Source organism: Triticum aestivum, chromosome 5A (assembly GCF_018294505.1).
Source record: "Triticum aestivum cultivar Chinese Spring chromosome 5A, IWGSC CS RefSeq v2.1, whole genome shotgun sequence".
Taxonomy (NCBI): domain Eukaryota; kingdom Viridiplantae; phylum Streptophyta; class Magnoliopsida; order Poales; family Poaceae; genus Triticum; species Triticum aestivum.
In genome coordinates, this window is record NC_057806.1 from 541,292,062 (window position 1) to 541,308,635 (window position 16,574).

At 47.1% G+C, this 16,574-nt stretch overlaps 1 protein-coding gene across 1 annotated transcript; it reads left to right on the plus strand.

The window, feature by feature from the left end:
- The first annotated feature begins 11,366 nt into the window (after positions 1 to 11,366).
- Positions 11,367 to 12,659, plus strand: LOC123107567 (probable aquaporin PIP2-7). The gene is made up of 3 exons (XM_044529540.1): positions 11,367 to 11,728; positions 11,821 to 12,257; positions 12,341 to 12,659. The coding sequence occupies exons 1-3, from the start codon at positions 11,422 to 11,424 to the stop codon at positions 12,470 to 12,472; spliced, it is 876 nt and encodes a 291-aa protein (XP_044385475.1). The 5' UTR covers positions 11,367 to 11,421; the 3' UTR covers positions 12,473 to 12,659.
- Positions 12,660 to 16,574: the final 3,915 nt, after the last annotated feature.

The following is a 16,574-nucleotide window of genomic DNA, read 5'->3' on the forward strand; positions in this document are numbered from 1 at the left end:
ATTGCGCTACCTAGTCCTTATTTCCAGTGCACTCTTTGATCAATGAGTTAGGATTATTCAATCCCTTGCTATCTTGATCATATCATCTTGCCTTGAAAGGCAAGATTGTTCTTGAGCTTAATAACATATCGGTGGTTTGTAATATTCCGAATATCTTCTCGGAGGTATTACCAGGTTGTCACCTGACCGCTATGTTGAGTTCGTGATCAAGTTGGTTTCTTATAAACCACCCTTTTCTCCAAGAATCTGTGTTGGATACGCCTGAGCTAGTTGGTTAGGCTAAACAACAACTTGGAGAGTTGGAAGATAAAAGCTTGTCCGACTTAGTTCATTTTAAGGGATATCTTGTAAGTGTGTTGAAGAAAGATGGCATTTTCATCGATTGACCCTTGTGATCAGTTAATGGACCTATCATCTTATCCAATCTTTGATTTGAGTATGGGCTATCCTCAAATCAAATCAGAATCAACGATATTTGTAATGTTGTCTTACTCGTGGTTGATCCCTCGAGCATACACCATTACATCTTTTGGTCTGACCAATGCTATCACCGTGTTCACATGTTGGTGGAAGTCCAGTGATATGGGAATTCCGATGAGTTGCTATTGAGCCCATCAGCAGCATCTTGTCTCCTCCATAATTCATGCTGAACATTGAGCTAGTGTTGGAAACTTTTGTAAGCATTACCTTCATGTCCCGTTCCTGAAATACATGTTTGGTGTAAGAAGTGACTTTCTCCAAGTTCATGTGCATTAGGTGCAAGTTGCCACCGTGAATTGGGAAAGATTGTTTTTGCTTTCTCCGGAATCATCCCAAGTCAGTCATGCATGTGTGAAGTATTCCATGGTTTGATAGGCTCGCTACCTCCACTCCATGTGTAATTCCTAGCACCCAAGCCACTGATTGACTTGTTCAAGGAAAATAAGTCTAGCGCGCGTAAAGACTTCGAAATCCTTGATGATGGATCCTAACCTGAACTCGATAGTGTTCTATTATAAGACTACTACGTGGTCATGCTTGTCTTGGACAACGTGTTCACAGGTTTCTAGCAGAACCAACTCATGTTTGGAGCATGCTATCGTAGTTCATTTTCCTGAGAATCCCGCAATGTCATCTCTTCGGTTAGTGTTGCAAATTTTCTTTTCTAGACATGTTGTCTAAAATGTCCTGTTACCAACCAAATCTGAATCTCAGACATATATGATGATTGGAACTAGTTCAAGATCTATGATTTAGGTTCCAACAAGGTTGATGTTGGCCGACACACCTAGCCGGAAGATCTATCATTGTAGTATCTTGATTGAGCTATTTGACCATCTTCTCCATGAGGATTTAGTGCAACATATTCTAGAAGTTGTTCCTTATGGATCCTTGTACTCCCAGTTTCTTCGATTATGCTATAACCATCCAAACGGTGGAATCACTCTCGTTGAGTTATTCCCAGTTACCAGAATCATTCCCAGCATTTGCATTTTGTTCCCAGCTTGCACCACCATTGTGCCAATTCCCATGAGCTGCCCTCTCAGTAATTGTTGTTTAGGATCATTTTCAAAAGTGGTCCTGTCATGGGTCCCATCCATTTCCGGTGATAAGCAAAAGTCATCCATTGCGTTGTCTTCGACAAGGTAGTCCACATCATCCATTCTGGCATGGGTATGCCATTCGTTCGAATTCGTTCACACGATCATTTGTGATTGCCTTAGGCTGGTATAAAGAATTTCAATGATCTTTGTATCAAAAGTAATTCTTTTTGCCACTTAAGGGAATACTTCTGCGAGTCACCTTCCTTAAGATGTCTCGTTATGGTATCATGGCAACTCAACTCCTCGCTACATTGACAACCGTTCACCACCTTCTTAGGTGTGGAATTGTTGCCTACCTAGTGAACCTTTGTCATGTGTTTCACTCCATCCCTCTGGACGTATGCTTTGTGTCTCAGCTCGAGAGTTGTTTCAGCGTCTCGCTCCATGAGTTGATCTTGAGTTGTTCAATCTTCGATAATATCGATCCTTCTAGAGTTTTCTCTTTCCTCTCATTGTCATGTTAGTTGGAGTTCTCGGGGCAAGACATCGAGACAATGATGGTGATCGAATCAACAACCTTATGAGGTGCAACCTGGATCGTGAAGATTATGATAGCTTGTGTTTCCCCCTTCACCTTACCCTACACTTGAATCTCGGGACGAGATTCTTGTTTAGTGGGGGTGAGCTGTCACAGCCCTAGTTCAGCCCTTGCTTGACTTTGCTTGTTCATCATGCCATCATGTTTAAATTCCAAAGAAATTTGAAATGGGGATTGCCTAAACCCCTAGCATCAAAGTAATTCACTAGGTTCACCTAAAATATTTTCAGTAAATCCAAATGGCTTTCAAAAATGTTCATCATTTATGGAAAATGCTATAAACAGTACCAGAGGTGATGCACATTTTTCCATGACATATTTGGGATCTGAATTAAATCATACCTTATTTGCATTTGGGCATTTAAATATTATATATTATTCTAAATGTCCAAATATTCATGAACTGAAATGTTTGCTGTTGGAAATAATCCAAACAGTGGCCATAACAAATATCATGATTTTTGAAAATGCTCTGGCATTTTTAATAAAGTCAAAACAAACAGACAGAAAATAGAAAACATAAATAAAAGAGAGAGAGACTTACCTGGGCACTTACCTGGCAGCCCAGCTAGCCCAGCTCGCTGGCCCAGCCCACCAGGCCCGTTGACAGTCATCTCCTAGCTCCTGCTAGGAGGACGACGCCGTGTCGCCCGCGCACGCACCTGAGGATTCCACCTCCTGCTTCGTGCTGGCGGCCTCCCCTTCGAGCCTATCCGTGCCTGGAGACGCCCGCGACCCCCTGGACCCTCCCGCTCACTCTCTCGAGCTCCTCCCCTCTCTCCCGAAACCCCTGCCCCTCCTTTGCTCTCTTCCCGCAACGCCATCGTTGCCGCCGCTCGCTGTTGCCGCGGCCGGAGCAACCTCCTCGCCCTCCACCCGAGTCCAGAAGCTCCGTCTCGTCTACCTCGTCCTCTCCGTCGACTCACGCGACGCCGGATGCCTCGAAGCGCCGCCCCCGACGCCTTCTTCTTCCTCGGTCCACCGAGATCGCCGGCGACCGTGTGCCCTCCTCGACGCGTCCTCGAGCCTGCAGACCCTCTTCGCCGCCTCCCTGTGAGCTAGTACGCCTCCTCCCGTGCTCACCCCCTCTGTTTCTGTCCGCTAACTCCGCCCCGCCATGGCCGAATCTAACTTCCGCTCGAGCTCGTCCCTGACGTTACTCCGGCGACCTGTTGGTCACACGACTGTGTCCAATGGATTCGTGAGCACCTGTAGAGCCCGTAGCCGCAAACCGCTGGCCATTCCGCGCACTGTGGTGTCGAGTCCGTCGACGCCCGAGCTCCGACCGCCGTCGTTTCGGTCGGCGCCGTTGATCCTAGCCACCGCAGCTCCGGCCACCACCACTGGTCGACGCAGCTCGCTCCGAGGAGCATGTAGGAGCAAACCCCGCCTCAAACCGTGGGCTGTAGCGGAGTTCCGACGATCTCCGCCGCGCGAAATGGTCGTTGCCGGCGAAACTCCGACGACTGCTGACGTGGACATCATTAGGCGCTAACCCAACCTGTTAATCACCCTAACAGCCACTGACAGCGGGCCCTACCGCAGGGTCAAACCCAGTCAACATTGGGTTTGACCGGGGTTAGTCCCTGTGTCAATGACACGCGGGTCCCACAAGTCAGGTTTGACCTGGACCTGGCGTGTTGACTTACTGATGTCACACTGATGTCATGCCGATGCAATAAGATATTTTCTGGATTTAATTTAATTCAGTAAATTCCAAAAAATGTTTAAAACTTTAAAAATTCATAGAAAATCAACCGTAGCTTAGAATGAAATAATTTATATATGAAAAATTATCAGAAAAATTCAAGGAATCTATTTATGGCATTTTGATGCATGTTAGAACAACTTATGGCTGCTGTTTAGGCCAATTCATATAAATGGAATTTAAACTCTCACATATGGAGTTTGAATTTGAACCTATGGTTCAAACCAACTCCATTTAACATGTTGCTAGTTGCATTAGCTCAAACCACAACATATTGACATGTCATCATCATGCATCATATTGTGGATTGCATTGATTGTGTTTCTTTCTCTGTTGCCGGTATTTGTCCCCTCTCGATAGACGTGGTTTCGACGATGAGATTGATGACACCGATGAAGAACTATATTATCTTCAGGAGTGCCAGGCAAGCAAAACCCCCTTGTTCATTCCGATACAATCCCACTCTCTCGCTCCTGCTCTCTTTTACTGCATTAGGACAACAACGATTCAACTGTTACATGTTGCGGTAGTTGAACCCCTTTCCTCTGCATGACCTGTCATTGCCACAGTAAATAGATGAAACCCACTAGCATGAGTAGGAGTTGTTTGAGCCCTGATGTGTCTACTCATCCATGCTTGTTTGTCATGCCTGCTATTGCTTAGAGTTGAGTCAGGTCTGATTCATCGGGGATGAATTGGAACAGTGATGAACATGTCCTACTGCGTGTGAGCTAAGTGTGTGAACATGATTTGGTAAAGGTAGCGGTGAGAGGCCATGTAGGAGTACATGGTGGGTTGTATCATTGAAACCATTCTTAGGAACTGAGTTCTGTGTTTGTGATCCATGAAACAGTAACTACCACGCATTGGGCCCGAAACCAATGGACCCTCTCGGCTTCTTGATCACCCTTGTCCTCTGTCCAGGAGTTGCAACTAGTTTCTGGTGTTTATAGGATATGTGTTGGCGGCCGTGCGTAGCGCTGACCCTAGGGGTGGGCTATGATGCGGTAGATACACCGTGGCCGGGCATGCCGGGCGCCCGTTTGGTGTCTCGGAAACCTGTACACATCGTCCGGGGCCGTATGTGGAAACCTCGGCCGGACTCCCTGTGGATGGAACCTGGATAGGCGATAAACCTGGACTAGAGACTTGAGTGTTTAGGTAGGCCGTGGCTGACACCCTCGTTGGGCTTCCGCTTGAAGGTTGCCGAGTACATGTCGTGTAAACGGCGGTAAGTGGTGAGAGCGTGTGTGAAGAAGTACACCCCTGCAGGGTTAACATCATCTATTCGAATAGCCGTGTCCGTGGTAATGGACTTCTGGGTTGCCTATAACAGTTCATAGACAAGTGAAAGTGGATACTCTAAAACTCGCAAGATAAGTGTGAGTGCTATGGATGGCCTTCTCGTAGGGAGACGGGAGTGAATCCATAGTGGTGTATTGAATGGTGAATATGTGGACTCGTGTGCGCCACCTCAAAAGAGTTGCTTGCAGTCGTAGTTCAGGTTAGCCACTGAGTCAAAGCTGGCTTGCCGCAGTCAAACTCCACCCCCCCCTTGTTAATACCGATGCATATGTAGCTAGTTCTGATGTAAGTCTTGCTGAGTACCTTTGTACTCACGTTTGCTTAATTTATGTTTTGCAGAGAGACTTCAGTCTCGCTAGTAGTTCCGCGTGGACTTCGACGTTTAGCTTGATACCTCAGCTACGATCTTGTGCCCTCGGCAGGATCTGGTAGATAGTCAGGCTTCTTAGCCTTTTTTCATTTGTAGATGTCTGTACTCAGACATGTTAAGCTTCCGCTTGTGCCTTGATTTGTATGCTATGATTGTTGGGTCATAAGACCCATGTTTGTAATATCTCGCTCCTCGGAGCCTAATGAATAAATACTTGAGTTGTAGAGATATGTTGTGATGCCATGTTGTATTTACACATATCGAGCATATTGTGTGTATGATTGAAATGCTTGGTATGTGTGGGATCCGACAATCTAGTTGTTTATCCTTGGCAGCCTCTCTTATGGGGAAATGTAGTCTAGTGCTTCCATGAGCCATAGTAGTCCGCTACAGCCCGGTTCACTGGAGTCCTGTTAGCCCAGCACTACTGCTCAGTACACTTGACTGGCCGACATGTGTTTCACTTCGTTCCTGTGTCTGCCCCTTCGGGGAAATGTCACGCGGTGACATCCGGAGTCCTACCTAGCCTGCTACAGCCCAGGTTCCTATTGTCCTATTAGCCCAATGCTACAACCCGGATTCACACGCTGCTGACCGACATGCTCGATGTGATTCATGTATGCCTGTTCCCATAGGTTAGTGCCGCTTTGGGTTCACGACTAGCCATGTCGGCCCGGGTTCTCTGTCATATCGATGCTAGCAACACTATCATATACGTGAGCCAAAAGGCGCAAATGGTCCCGGGCCTTGGTAAGGCGACACCCGTGGGGATACCGTGCGTGAGGCCACAATGTGATATGAGGTGTTACCGGCTAGATCGATGTGACTTGGAATCGGGGTCCTGACACTACTGCTATTATTGATGAAGGCATTCGTCCATTGGATGGCCTGTTTCGCAAAGCTGCATCCTACTCCACCAATGATGACTCTGCCACTCATGACTCTGCCGCAAATGCTTCAAAGCAAAATCCTCAAAGCATAGCTCCAAGGGTGATGACTGATCGTGAGCTTCTCCTCAGTCTTCACTAGAAGGTCGATCGCAACCACAAATGGGTTAAGCGTCAGTTTGGTTCTATTCTTCACAACATGACTTCTACATACAATGCAGTGAAGAAAAACCATTACTACCTCCATGAAGTCTTTGGTCGCACCTGGGCTGTTCTGTCGCATCTATATGGTGAAGAAGATCTGAAGCAAATGGGTCTCAAGCAGGACTTTGACTGGTCTCAGCCACCAGCGAAGAAATTCAAGAAAACCAAAGTACCTTCCTTGGCAGCCGGCTCATATTCTTCATCACGCGCGACTGATGAGCATGAAGACTTGGACGACACTGCGACAGGCCCTACCTCAACAACCGACCCCAACAATGTTGGCGCTCCTTCATCGACTCAGTGATGATATTTTTCAGGGGCGTTAGTTCTCATTTTTTTCGACCCTTTTGGTCATTCGATGACAAAGGGAGAGAAATTTAATTTAGTCTTCAAGCGGGTCTACTTATATGGGCGTTTTTTTGCTAAGCTACAACTCTCGTTCTTTTGAAGACTTTGCTGGATCGAGTTGTAAACTTAAACCCGATGGTGGTCTGATACTTTTGCTGTGTTCTTCTGCATGCTTATTCCTCATATATGTTAATGCACGCATGCTGAATTACACCAGTCACCATATTTCAGCATGCATTTCAAATTCTTCATATTATATGTTAAATGCGTGTATGAATTACAAGATATAGGAGGAGATCTCCATGATTCTACTCTTCAAGTGTGCATTCCTTCAAAAGCAAATTCCTCATTATGCACATCTTCAGGGGGAGTTCTTCTATATCTTGCAATCAAATTCCTCAATATCAGTATTTACACCTCATATGTTTACCCTCGTTGAAAACTTAACCTATATTGTCATCAATCACCAAAAAGGGGAGATTGTAAGTGCATCTAGTGCCCCTTAGTGATTTTGGTGTATTGAAGACTTATATGTTAAGAGACTGATGCGTTTGTGAGTGTACACACGTCTATAAGTCTATGAGGAGTTTGATATTTACAGAGAAAGTCGACCCCTAAAAATGAAGTTCTTCGACTGAGGACTTTGGACTTTCTAAGTGAAGAAATTGGTGTGACCGTGAAGACTTGATATTCATTCGAGGAACATGAAGCATGAAGACTTTTGTTTTCGTAGTTTCTTTTCCTCTTTCTTGAGTCATAGGAAACACCGTACTGTTAAAGGGGGTCAAGGAAAAACTAAGGAAAAGTTTCCATGTGATGCTCAACTCAAAATCCTACATCTACCAATCCCTTCGAGTGAAGCCATTGGAAATCTCATACAGTTCAGTCAATTTCTTCAGTGATAGAGAAGGAGTTCTTCTGGTCTCTGAGGAATTTGTTCTGACTCAGGAGTTAGGAATTCGCTAGTGCGGATTGCCTACAAGTGAGGAACATGATAGCCCTGAGGAATTTGATAGTCAAATTTCCGATCGTTGCTGTGCTACGCGCCAGCTGTCCCAAAATATCTTCCCACCTAATGGTCATATCATTGAAGGGCATTTATGTCTTATCATGTCGGGCTGCTCCCTAGGCTATAAATAGCCGCCCCTACAACCACTAATTGGTTGGCTGTTTCGAGAGAAACTGACACTTGTCATTTGAGAGCATCCATCCTCCAAGGACTTTGAGCGAAAATCATCAAGTGAGCAAAACCCAAACCCAAACACCTACAAACTCAAAGTGATTGAGCATCACTAAAGAGATTGATCCTGCGTGGATCCGACGCTTGTTACCTTTGAAGACCGTGCATCTTCCAGACGGTTAGGCGTCAAGGTCTAGAGCATCCAAGAGAAAATTGTGGATCACCGAGTGACCGAATTTGTGAAGGTTTGGAAGTCACCTGAAGACTTACCACGAGTGATTGTGCGAGGTCTGTGTGAACTTAGCTCAAGGAGAATACGGTGAGGACTAAGTGTCCTGAACTGCGTGTTCAGGACTGGGTGTCCGGGACTGTGTGTCCGCAGGTTTGAATACCTAGCCGCCCTAACCAGACGTACAACTGTTACATCAGTTGGAACTGGTCTACCAAATCATTGTCTTCACCAAGCCAACTGGTTCTATTTCCTTAACCGTTCCATTTCCTCATTACCATGTTGTGTGCTTGTTCATATCTGTTCGAAGACTTTGATTGAAGACTTTCTCAATTTCCCCATTTCAATTTCTTCAGTTTGTTTGTCTTCATCCTGTTTATTCTGTGTTTACGCTTTCTGTACTCTGTGCTTGTTTTCATTTCATCATGATGACCATGCTTATGTTCTGTTATGTTTGCATTTGAGTACTTATTCCGCTGCAAATAGTTCTTCTCTTAGGAATTTTCTCACCATGAAATTCCTCAGTGAAGAATTCCTAAAAATCGCCTATTCACCCCCCTCTAGTCGACTTAACGCACTTTCACTTGTGCCAATTAGCATCTTTCCATTCTTTTATTTCTTTACGTCGGGAGAGCCCACCAAACCAGTTTTCACTTGTTCGCTGATTTCTGGGTGGTTTTTTGCTTTTCTTTTTTTAAATGCACGAACATTTTTTCAAATTCGTGACCCTTTTTTCAAATTCAATGATCTTTTTATAAAAAGAAATGCTTTTTTTCAAATTTGATGAACTTTTTTTAAAATCAATGAATTTTTTCAAATTTATAGACTTTCTTACAAATTTCATGAAAATTCTTGAATTCACATTTTTTTTTATTTTTGGGTGAAAAGTCAATAGTTGACTGGTCCAGTTGAGCGAATGAGGCGATTGAGCTGAAATGGAACAAGCGAACGAGGCAACATGGGCCGGCCCAGCTCCCACTTGTTGTAGAAAGTGGAGAATGTGCGCCCCGCGTTAGAGCGTACGAGGGCAAGCATTTTAACACGACGCATGTTTCAGAAACATAGCTACGGTTGCAGAAATCGTCAGAGGAGTGCCCGGCATGAGACTTCATTGTTGTCGTGCTGGAGTAGAGGCAGATGCCTGGGGTGCTGATTCGGAGGAGGCGCGACGACCCCGACGGCCGGCGACGCTCCATGGCCGAGGCACTCAAGCCATGGTGAGGCAGTGGTGCAGTCTCAGTGGATCTTTGCAACAAGATCCATGTTGCAAAGCCACAAGCACAACAAGCTAGCTGTTGCGAAGACACCCAGTTGGCTGGGACAGTAGATCGCACGGTGTTTCGGCCAGCATCCAACGTTTACCGAGGTGGATGATCTTATCGGTTTATCACCCGGCGGACGCGTAGTATTGCCCAAAAAGTTAACAAAATTGAAAAGAATTTGAAGAAAATGTTCTTGATGGATCGAACTCAAGACCTGTATGTTCACAGCTCATCGCGTTAACCACTAGGGACATCACACAATTCCGAATAGTAACTTCTTTAGCTCTTTTATTTTTTTTCTCTAGTTCGCATATTTCCTGTTCTTTTTATTCTTTTTCTATCTGTTTATTTTTTTAAATGCGTGATTTTTAATCGATAGACTTTTTCTTCAAAATTGGTGAACTTTTTTTTAAAAAAAATCCATGAACTTTTTCCAAATCGCTGATTTTTCTTTTCAAATTTTGTGATTTTTTTAAACATTTGAACGAACCTTTTCAAAATTTTGTGAACTTTTTAAAAATTGATGACATCTTTCAAGATCGATGGAACATTTTTACAAAACCGATGAACTTTATTCAATTGTGATATTATTTTTTTCAAAATCAATGAACCCTTTTTCAAAATTTAGAATTCTGAAAAGACGGAATTTTCATGAACTTTTTTCAAAATTATATGAATTTTTCAAGTTCATAAACTTTTTAAAAATTTGTGAATTTTGTTAGAATTTCATGATCTTTTTGAAATTCCAAGAACTCTTCAAATCCATGAACTTTCTTCAAGTTCATGTTTTTTTCTCAAATTACTGAACTTTTTAAAATTTCTGTAGACTTTTTTTAGTACATGGACCTTTTCTTTTTGAAACAAATTTGCGAAGTTTTGTTTATTGTTTGTGAGCTTTTTTTTAATCTGTGAACTTCCAAATTTGGAACAGGGTGGCTATAATTGTTCTTAAGTATTTCGGATCACTATTGCCAGTTAGCGCTGGTGGTTAGGCAAGCACGTGTAGGAATTCAGCGTTGCGAGTTTAAATCAAAATGACGCTGAAGGCGCCGATTAGGAGCTCTCCCCAAAACGGCTTTCCTTTTTTCACTTCCTCGCACAACGGAGACGGGCCGATGATAAGGCCGTCACCGAAGGAGGAAAAAAAATAATCTTCGCGCGGTGCCCGGGGTGTCGCCCTCGCCGGGAAAACGGCCGCCTTGGCGCGCCTCCGCTTCGACTACGAAATACGGCGTACGTATATGACCCGCCGCTTTGGCAGGTTGTATTTAATCAGTGTACGGACGGACGGAGGACGACAGAGATTTTCCTCGCACGTGCCGCGGATAAGGAGCCGGCGCAGCACGTCCTCTCGCTCCCTTACCCGACAAGCAGGGAATCCCGCGCGGTCGAATCGAAATTTGGACGCACCATTGCAAAATTGCAATCGTACTCAAATTTACAGTGCAAACATTCAGCTGCAATGTGAATCTCTCTACCAGCTGCAATGTGAAAACGCACATGCTGAGCATCTCTCCAATCACTTGCAATGTATATACTCTCGCTGTCAATCAAGCGCCGAAAGCGATTTACACGATCAGAAGTTCAGAATTACTGTACAGTGCAAAACATGAAACATGCAAGGAGTGGTCGCGAAGGAAAGAACCTCTTGAAAAAATCTTGCTTGGACGTCCACCGCTGCCGCCGCGAGCACAGGAGCTACCTACCATCTGCCTATTTAAACCTCGCCCATCAGCCCTTCTGGTCGCGTCAACAAACGAACTCGTACGTGCTACTAAAGTTTGCACCAAGCGTAGCACGTTCAACCATGTCCAAGGAGGAGGTGATCGCCGGCGGCGACACGGCGGACGTGGCCGTGGAGAAGGCGCCGTACTGGGACCCGCCGCCGGCACCTCTGCTGGACACGAGCGAGCTGACCCGCTGGTCGCTGTACCGCGCGGTCATCGCCGAGTTCGTGGCCACGCTCATCTTCCTCTACGTCAGCCTCGCCACCGTCATCGGCTACAAGAGCCAGTCGTCCGTCCAGGCCTGCACCGGCGTGGGGTACCTCGGCGTCGCCTGGGCCTTCGGCGCCACCATCTTCGTCCTCGTCTACTGCACCGGCGGCGTCTCAGGCACGCACATATGCACACGTCCATCTCTCTCTGCAACAACTTAACACACACATGGATACGATACGTGAACTGTCGAGTGTGTGCTGCTGCAGGTGGCCACATCAACCCGGCGGTGACGTTCGGGCTGTTCGTGGGGAGGAAGCTGTCGCTGGTGCGCACGGTGCTGTACATCGTGGCGCAGTGCCTCGGCGCCATCTGCGGCGCCGGCATGGTGAAGGGCATCGCGGGGGCCAGCTACGAGACCCTCGGCGGCGGCGCAAACACGGTGGCCGACGGCGTCTCGGTCGGGGCGGGGCTCGGCGCGGAGATCGCCGGCACGTTCGTGCTGGTGTACACCGTGCTCTCCGCCACCGACCCCAAGCGCACCGCGCGCGACTCCTTCATCCCCGTGCTGGTGCCGCTGCCCATCGGCTTCGCCGTGTTCATCGTGCACCTGGCCACCATACCCATCACCGGCACCGGCATCAACCCGGCCAGGAGCCTCGGCGCCGCCGTCATGTACAACCAGCACAAGGCATGGAAGGACCACGTAAGCAAATCATGGTTAAGATGGGACGGATGAACGTACGTAGGTATACTCATCTCGTTGGTCGATTTTTTGTTTGCATGCAGTGGATATTCTGGGTAGGGCCGCTCCTGGGCGCGACAGTGGCTGCGTTGTACCACCGGTTCGTGCTGCGCGGCGAGGCCGCCAAGGCGCTGGGCTCGTTCAGGAGCACCGGCGCCGCCACCGCACGAACCTAATCATCAAATATACTGCGTGTGATCGGTCGAAGCTCGTTCATGCATATCCTGGCTCTAATTTAATTTGGTTGGTTATATGTAACTATATGTTCGTGATGTATGTCTCGATCGTGAAATTGTATTGTGTTGAACCCTGTAGCTTTGCATGGGCATGCATGCATGTGGCGTCTGTATTTGTTTCTTCCATTTTTGCGCGTCTGTACTTGATTAACTTGCCCAGCTGTGTGAGGTTGTCCGTGAATAATTACCACCCTAACACATGTTTTTTTAGCATCAGTACAGACACAAGCGATCATATACACGCGCATACACTTACCCTTATGAATGCACACACGCACACCCTACCCCTATGAGCACATCACCTCGTCGTCGACGGGAACGTCTCCTCCCATTGAAAGCGCATCGCTGGAAATCCTGAAATAAATTCAGGAATAATGCAAGCACCAGAATTTGAACCCTGGTGGGTTGATGATATCACTGTCCACCTAACCATCTCAACCACAGGTTGATTCGTACCCTAACACATGTTTGTATGTGAAAAGAAGGGGGAGAATAATATGTTGATATTTTCGAAGATTTGTTCATGAGAAAACAATCTGACTAGCTAAGAATATGTGCTAGATTCCACCGGAAGAAGAAAGGAATGTGAAATCTGAATAACTAAGGGTGTGTTTGGTTTCATCCAATGGAATGAAATGGGCCCGACCAGTCCCTGGCCGCTCGCCTTTGGATGGGTTACGAACTGGAACGCACTCGTTCTCGGAAAAAGAATATTCCATCAATACTCAGAACACACTCGTTTCTCTAATTTGGTGAATCCATGCAGAACGGCCTCTTGCTCTGACCTCTCTCATAAGAGCATCTTCAGCCGTTGAGCCTTCTAGGAGACATTTTTTTTGCCGCTTGGGAGGCTGACGGCGAAATTTTTTGTCTGGGGTCAAGAAAGCATCCACTCATTGCCCTCCCACGCACCTCCGAACCGCCGAACTGGCTGGCGCTGCTCCTTCGTCAGAAGCTGCTGCTTCGTCTGCATGCCGGACATCTGCACATACGTCGGCGGCGGCACCACCATCGACGCCGCGAAGGGGTCCGCACCTGGCGCGGCGCTGCACATCGCCAGTGGCGGGGCAAGGCCAGCATGGGCGCTCCGGGCGGCCGCAAGGCCACGCTGCTCACGCTGCCGGAGAACGCCTGCGCGTTCGCTGCCGCTGCGTGGTTATACATGCCGTAGCATCGCGCGCTGGTTCGCGAGAGCGCTCGCCGACTCGACCAACACCGTCTCCGAGTGGGTTGTAATCAGCGGAGCCTCCGGCTCAGCATGCGCCGCCTCGCTGGCATCGTGCTCCTGCTCCACGGCAGCCGGCGGCTCCGCGGGCGCCGGAAGGGCCCTGGTGGCGTTCAAGTCGTACTCCTCGACCTCTGGCTCCAGAGCATCATCGACCTGGCCGCCTCCGTCGTGGCCAGGAAGGACGGCCGGCACCAGCAGCACCCGCAACACTGCACCGTCATTGTCGGCACCATCTTCAGGAGCCGCAGCGGCCGCGTGACCAAGCTGCTCGACGCGCTGCGCCTTGTGTGCGCCGCGGGCGTGAAAGATCGTGGATGTCGCCTAGAGGGGGGGGGGTGAATAGGCATTTTAAAATAATTACGGTTTAGGCTTGAACAAATGCGGAATAAACCTAGCGGTTAATTTGTCAAGTACAAAACCTAAAACAACTAGGTTCACCTATGTGCACCAACAACTTATGCTAAGCAAGATAAGCAACTATCTGATAGCAAGATATATGACAAGAAACAATATGGCTATCACAAAGTAAAGTGCATAAGTAAAGGGGCTCGGGTAAGAGATAACCGAGGCACACGGAGACGATGATGTATTCCGAAATTCACACCCTTGCGGATGCTAATCTCCGTTTGGAGCGGTGTGGAGGCACAATGCTCCCCAAGAAACCACTAGGGCCACCGTAATCTCCTCACGCCCTCGCACAATGCAAGATGTCGTGATTCCACTAAAGGACCCTTGAGGGCGGTCACCGAACCCGTACAAATGGCAACCCTTGGGGGCGGTTACTGAACCCGTACACTTTGGCAACCCTTGGGGGTGGTCACCGGAACCCGTCAAATTGCTCGGGACGATCTTCACAACCTAATTGGAGACCCCGACGCTTGCCTGGAGCTTTACACCACAATGATTGAGTTCCGAACACCACAAAGGTTGGGGTTAACTCCCCAACGACACCACGAAACTTCACCACAATGGAATATGGCTTCGAGGTGACCTCAACTGTCTAGGGCGCCCAAGCACCCAAGAGGAACAAGCTCAAGGGTACCAAGCACCCAAGAGTAATAAGCTTCTCAACTTGTAACTTCCACGTATCACCATGAAGAACTCAAATCGATGCACCAAATGCAATGGCAAGGGCGCACGGAGTGCCCAAGTCCTTCTCTCCCAAATTCTACCGAAGCAACAAATGCTAGGGAGGAAAATGAGAGGAAGAATGAAGAAGAGAACATGAAGAACTCCAAGATCTAGATCCAAGGGGTTCCTCTCACATAGAGGAGAAAGTGATTGGTGGAAACGTGGATCTAGATCTCCTCTCTCTTTTTGCTCAAGAACTAGCAAGAATCATTGGAGGGATTGAGAGTTAGCAAGCTCGAAGAAGGTCAACGATGGGGGAAGAACATGAGCTAAAGAGATAAGGTTCATTGGGAAAGAAGACCCCCTTTTATAGGTGGGGAAAAATCCAACCGTTATGCTCACAGCCCGCACAGAGCGGTACTACCGCTCCAAGGAGCGGTACTACCGCTAGGGCGGAAGTACCCCTTTGAAAAACAACAACGAGGAGGCAAAAGGCCAGTAGAACCACCGGAGCGGTACTACCGCTCGTCCTCACGGTACTACCGCTCGACCTCACGGTACTACCGCAAATGGTAGCGGCACTACTGCTTGCGAGCGGTACAAAAAAATACTTCCGTGCCTACTTCCGCTGAGCAAAACATGAGATTTTGGTCCGGAGTGGTACTACCGCTTAGGAGCCGCGGTAGTACTGCTCTGGAGCGGTAGTACCGCTCTAGAGCGGTAGTAAAAAATTACATCCGCTCTAGCCATGGTAGTACCGCTGCAGCCTTTACCAAAACAACCACAACTTTTGCAAACGGACTCCGAATTCAACGAAACCAAGTTTGTTGGAAAGCTAACAACATGGGCTAACACAATCTTGATAGAAATATCAATAAGAAGCAAATGAGAAAAGGCCCATAATAAAATGGTGAGAACCCTTCCTCGGAAAAGACCGGTAAAACCTCAACACCTCCAACATCATAGAAGATGCATGCGAACTCCATTTTCGATGAACTCAAGCTTGTCATCAAGATGACCATAAGCTTTAAGACTCACAAAGAGAACCAAACAAGAACCAAGAAAGATGATGCAAGGATGCAATGGTTTGATCTCTCTACGAATGATACGATCAAGCTACTCATCGAGAGCCCCCCTTGATAGTACGACAATCGATCCTATGACTCGGTCTCCCAACTACCATCATAACCGGTAAAATAGAAAACCTATCAAGGGCAAACCTTTGCCTTGCACATGGTCCACTTGATCTAGATGACGACGATCTTGACTCCCTCAAGTTGGACCATCTTTTTTGATTGCGTTGGCTCGATGAAGACTAGTTAATTGCTCCCCCATACTCCACTATGGGTGAGCCACTCTTCCACACGTCTTCACAAGTCCATTGTCACCACAATGGACGGCAAGCTTCAAGCATTTGATCTTTTCGTGATGTTTCACTTGAATTTGCACACCGCAACCTAACCCCACAAAGAACTCTCACGAAGACTATGGGTTAGTACACAAAGCGTAATGGACAATGCTTACCATACCATGGGATCACTTGATCCCTCTGTACATCTTGTACGCTTTATGTGTTGATCAACTTGATTCACTCTTGACTTAGTCTTGATCAACCTTGATTCTTTCTAACTCTCTTCATTTGGATGATGTCTTGAAGGTAAACATGAATTATCAAACAATCTTCTTTTTTAAGACATGCTCGCAATAAGCTCAACTCTCAAATGACCAATGTTTGGATAATTT

What these genes read in the sequence shown, in the direction of transcription:
- LOC123107567 (XM_044529540.1), top strand. Translation starts at nt 11,422, where the DNA reads ATGTCCAAGGAGGAGGTGATCGCCGGCGGCGACACGGCGGACGTGGCC. An exon ending in CTGCACCGGCGGCGTCTCAG is followed by an intron (nt 11,729 to 11,820) that starts GCACGCACATAT and finishes GTGCTGCTGCAG; the next exon opens with GTGGCCACATCAACCCGGCG. An exon ending in ACAAGGCATGGAAGGACCAC is followed by an intron (nt 12,258 to 12,340) that starts GTAAGCAAATCA and finishes GTTTGCATGCAG; the next exon opens with TGGATATTCTGGGTAGGGCC.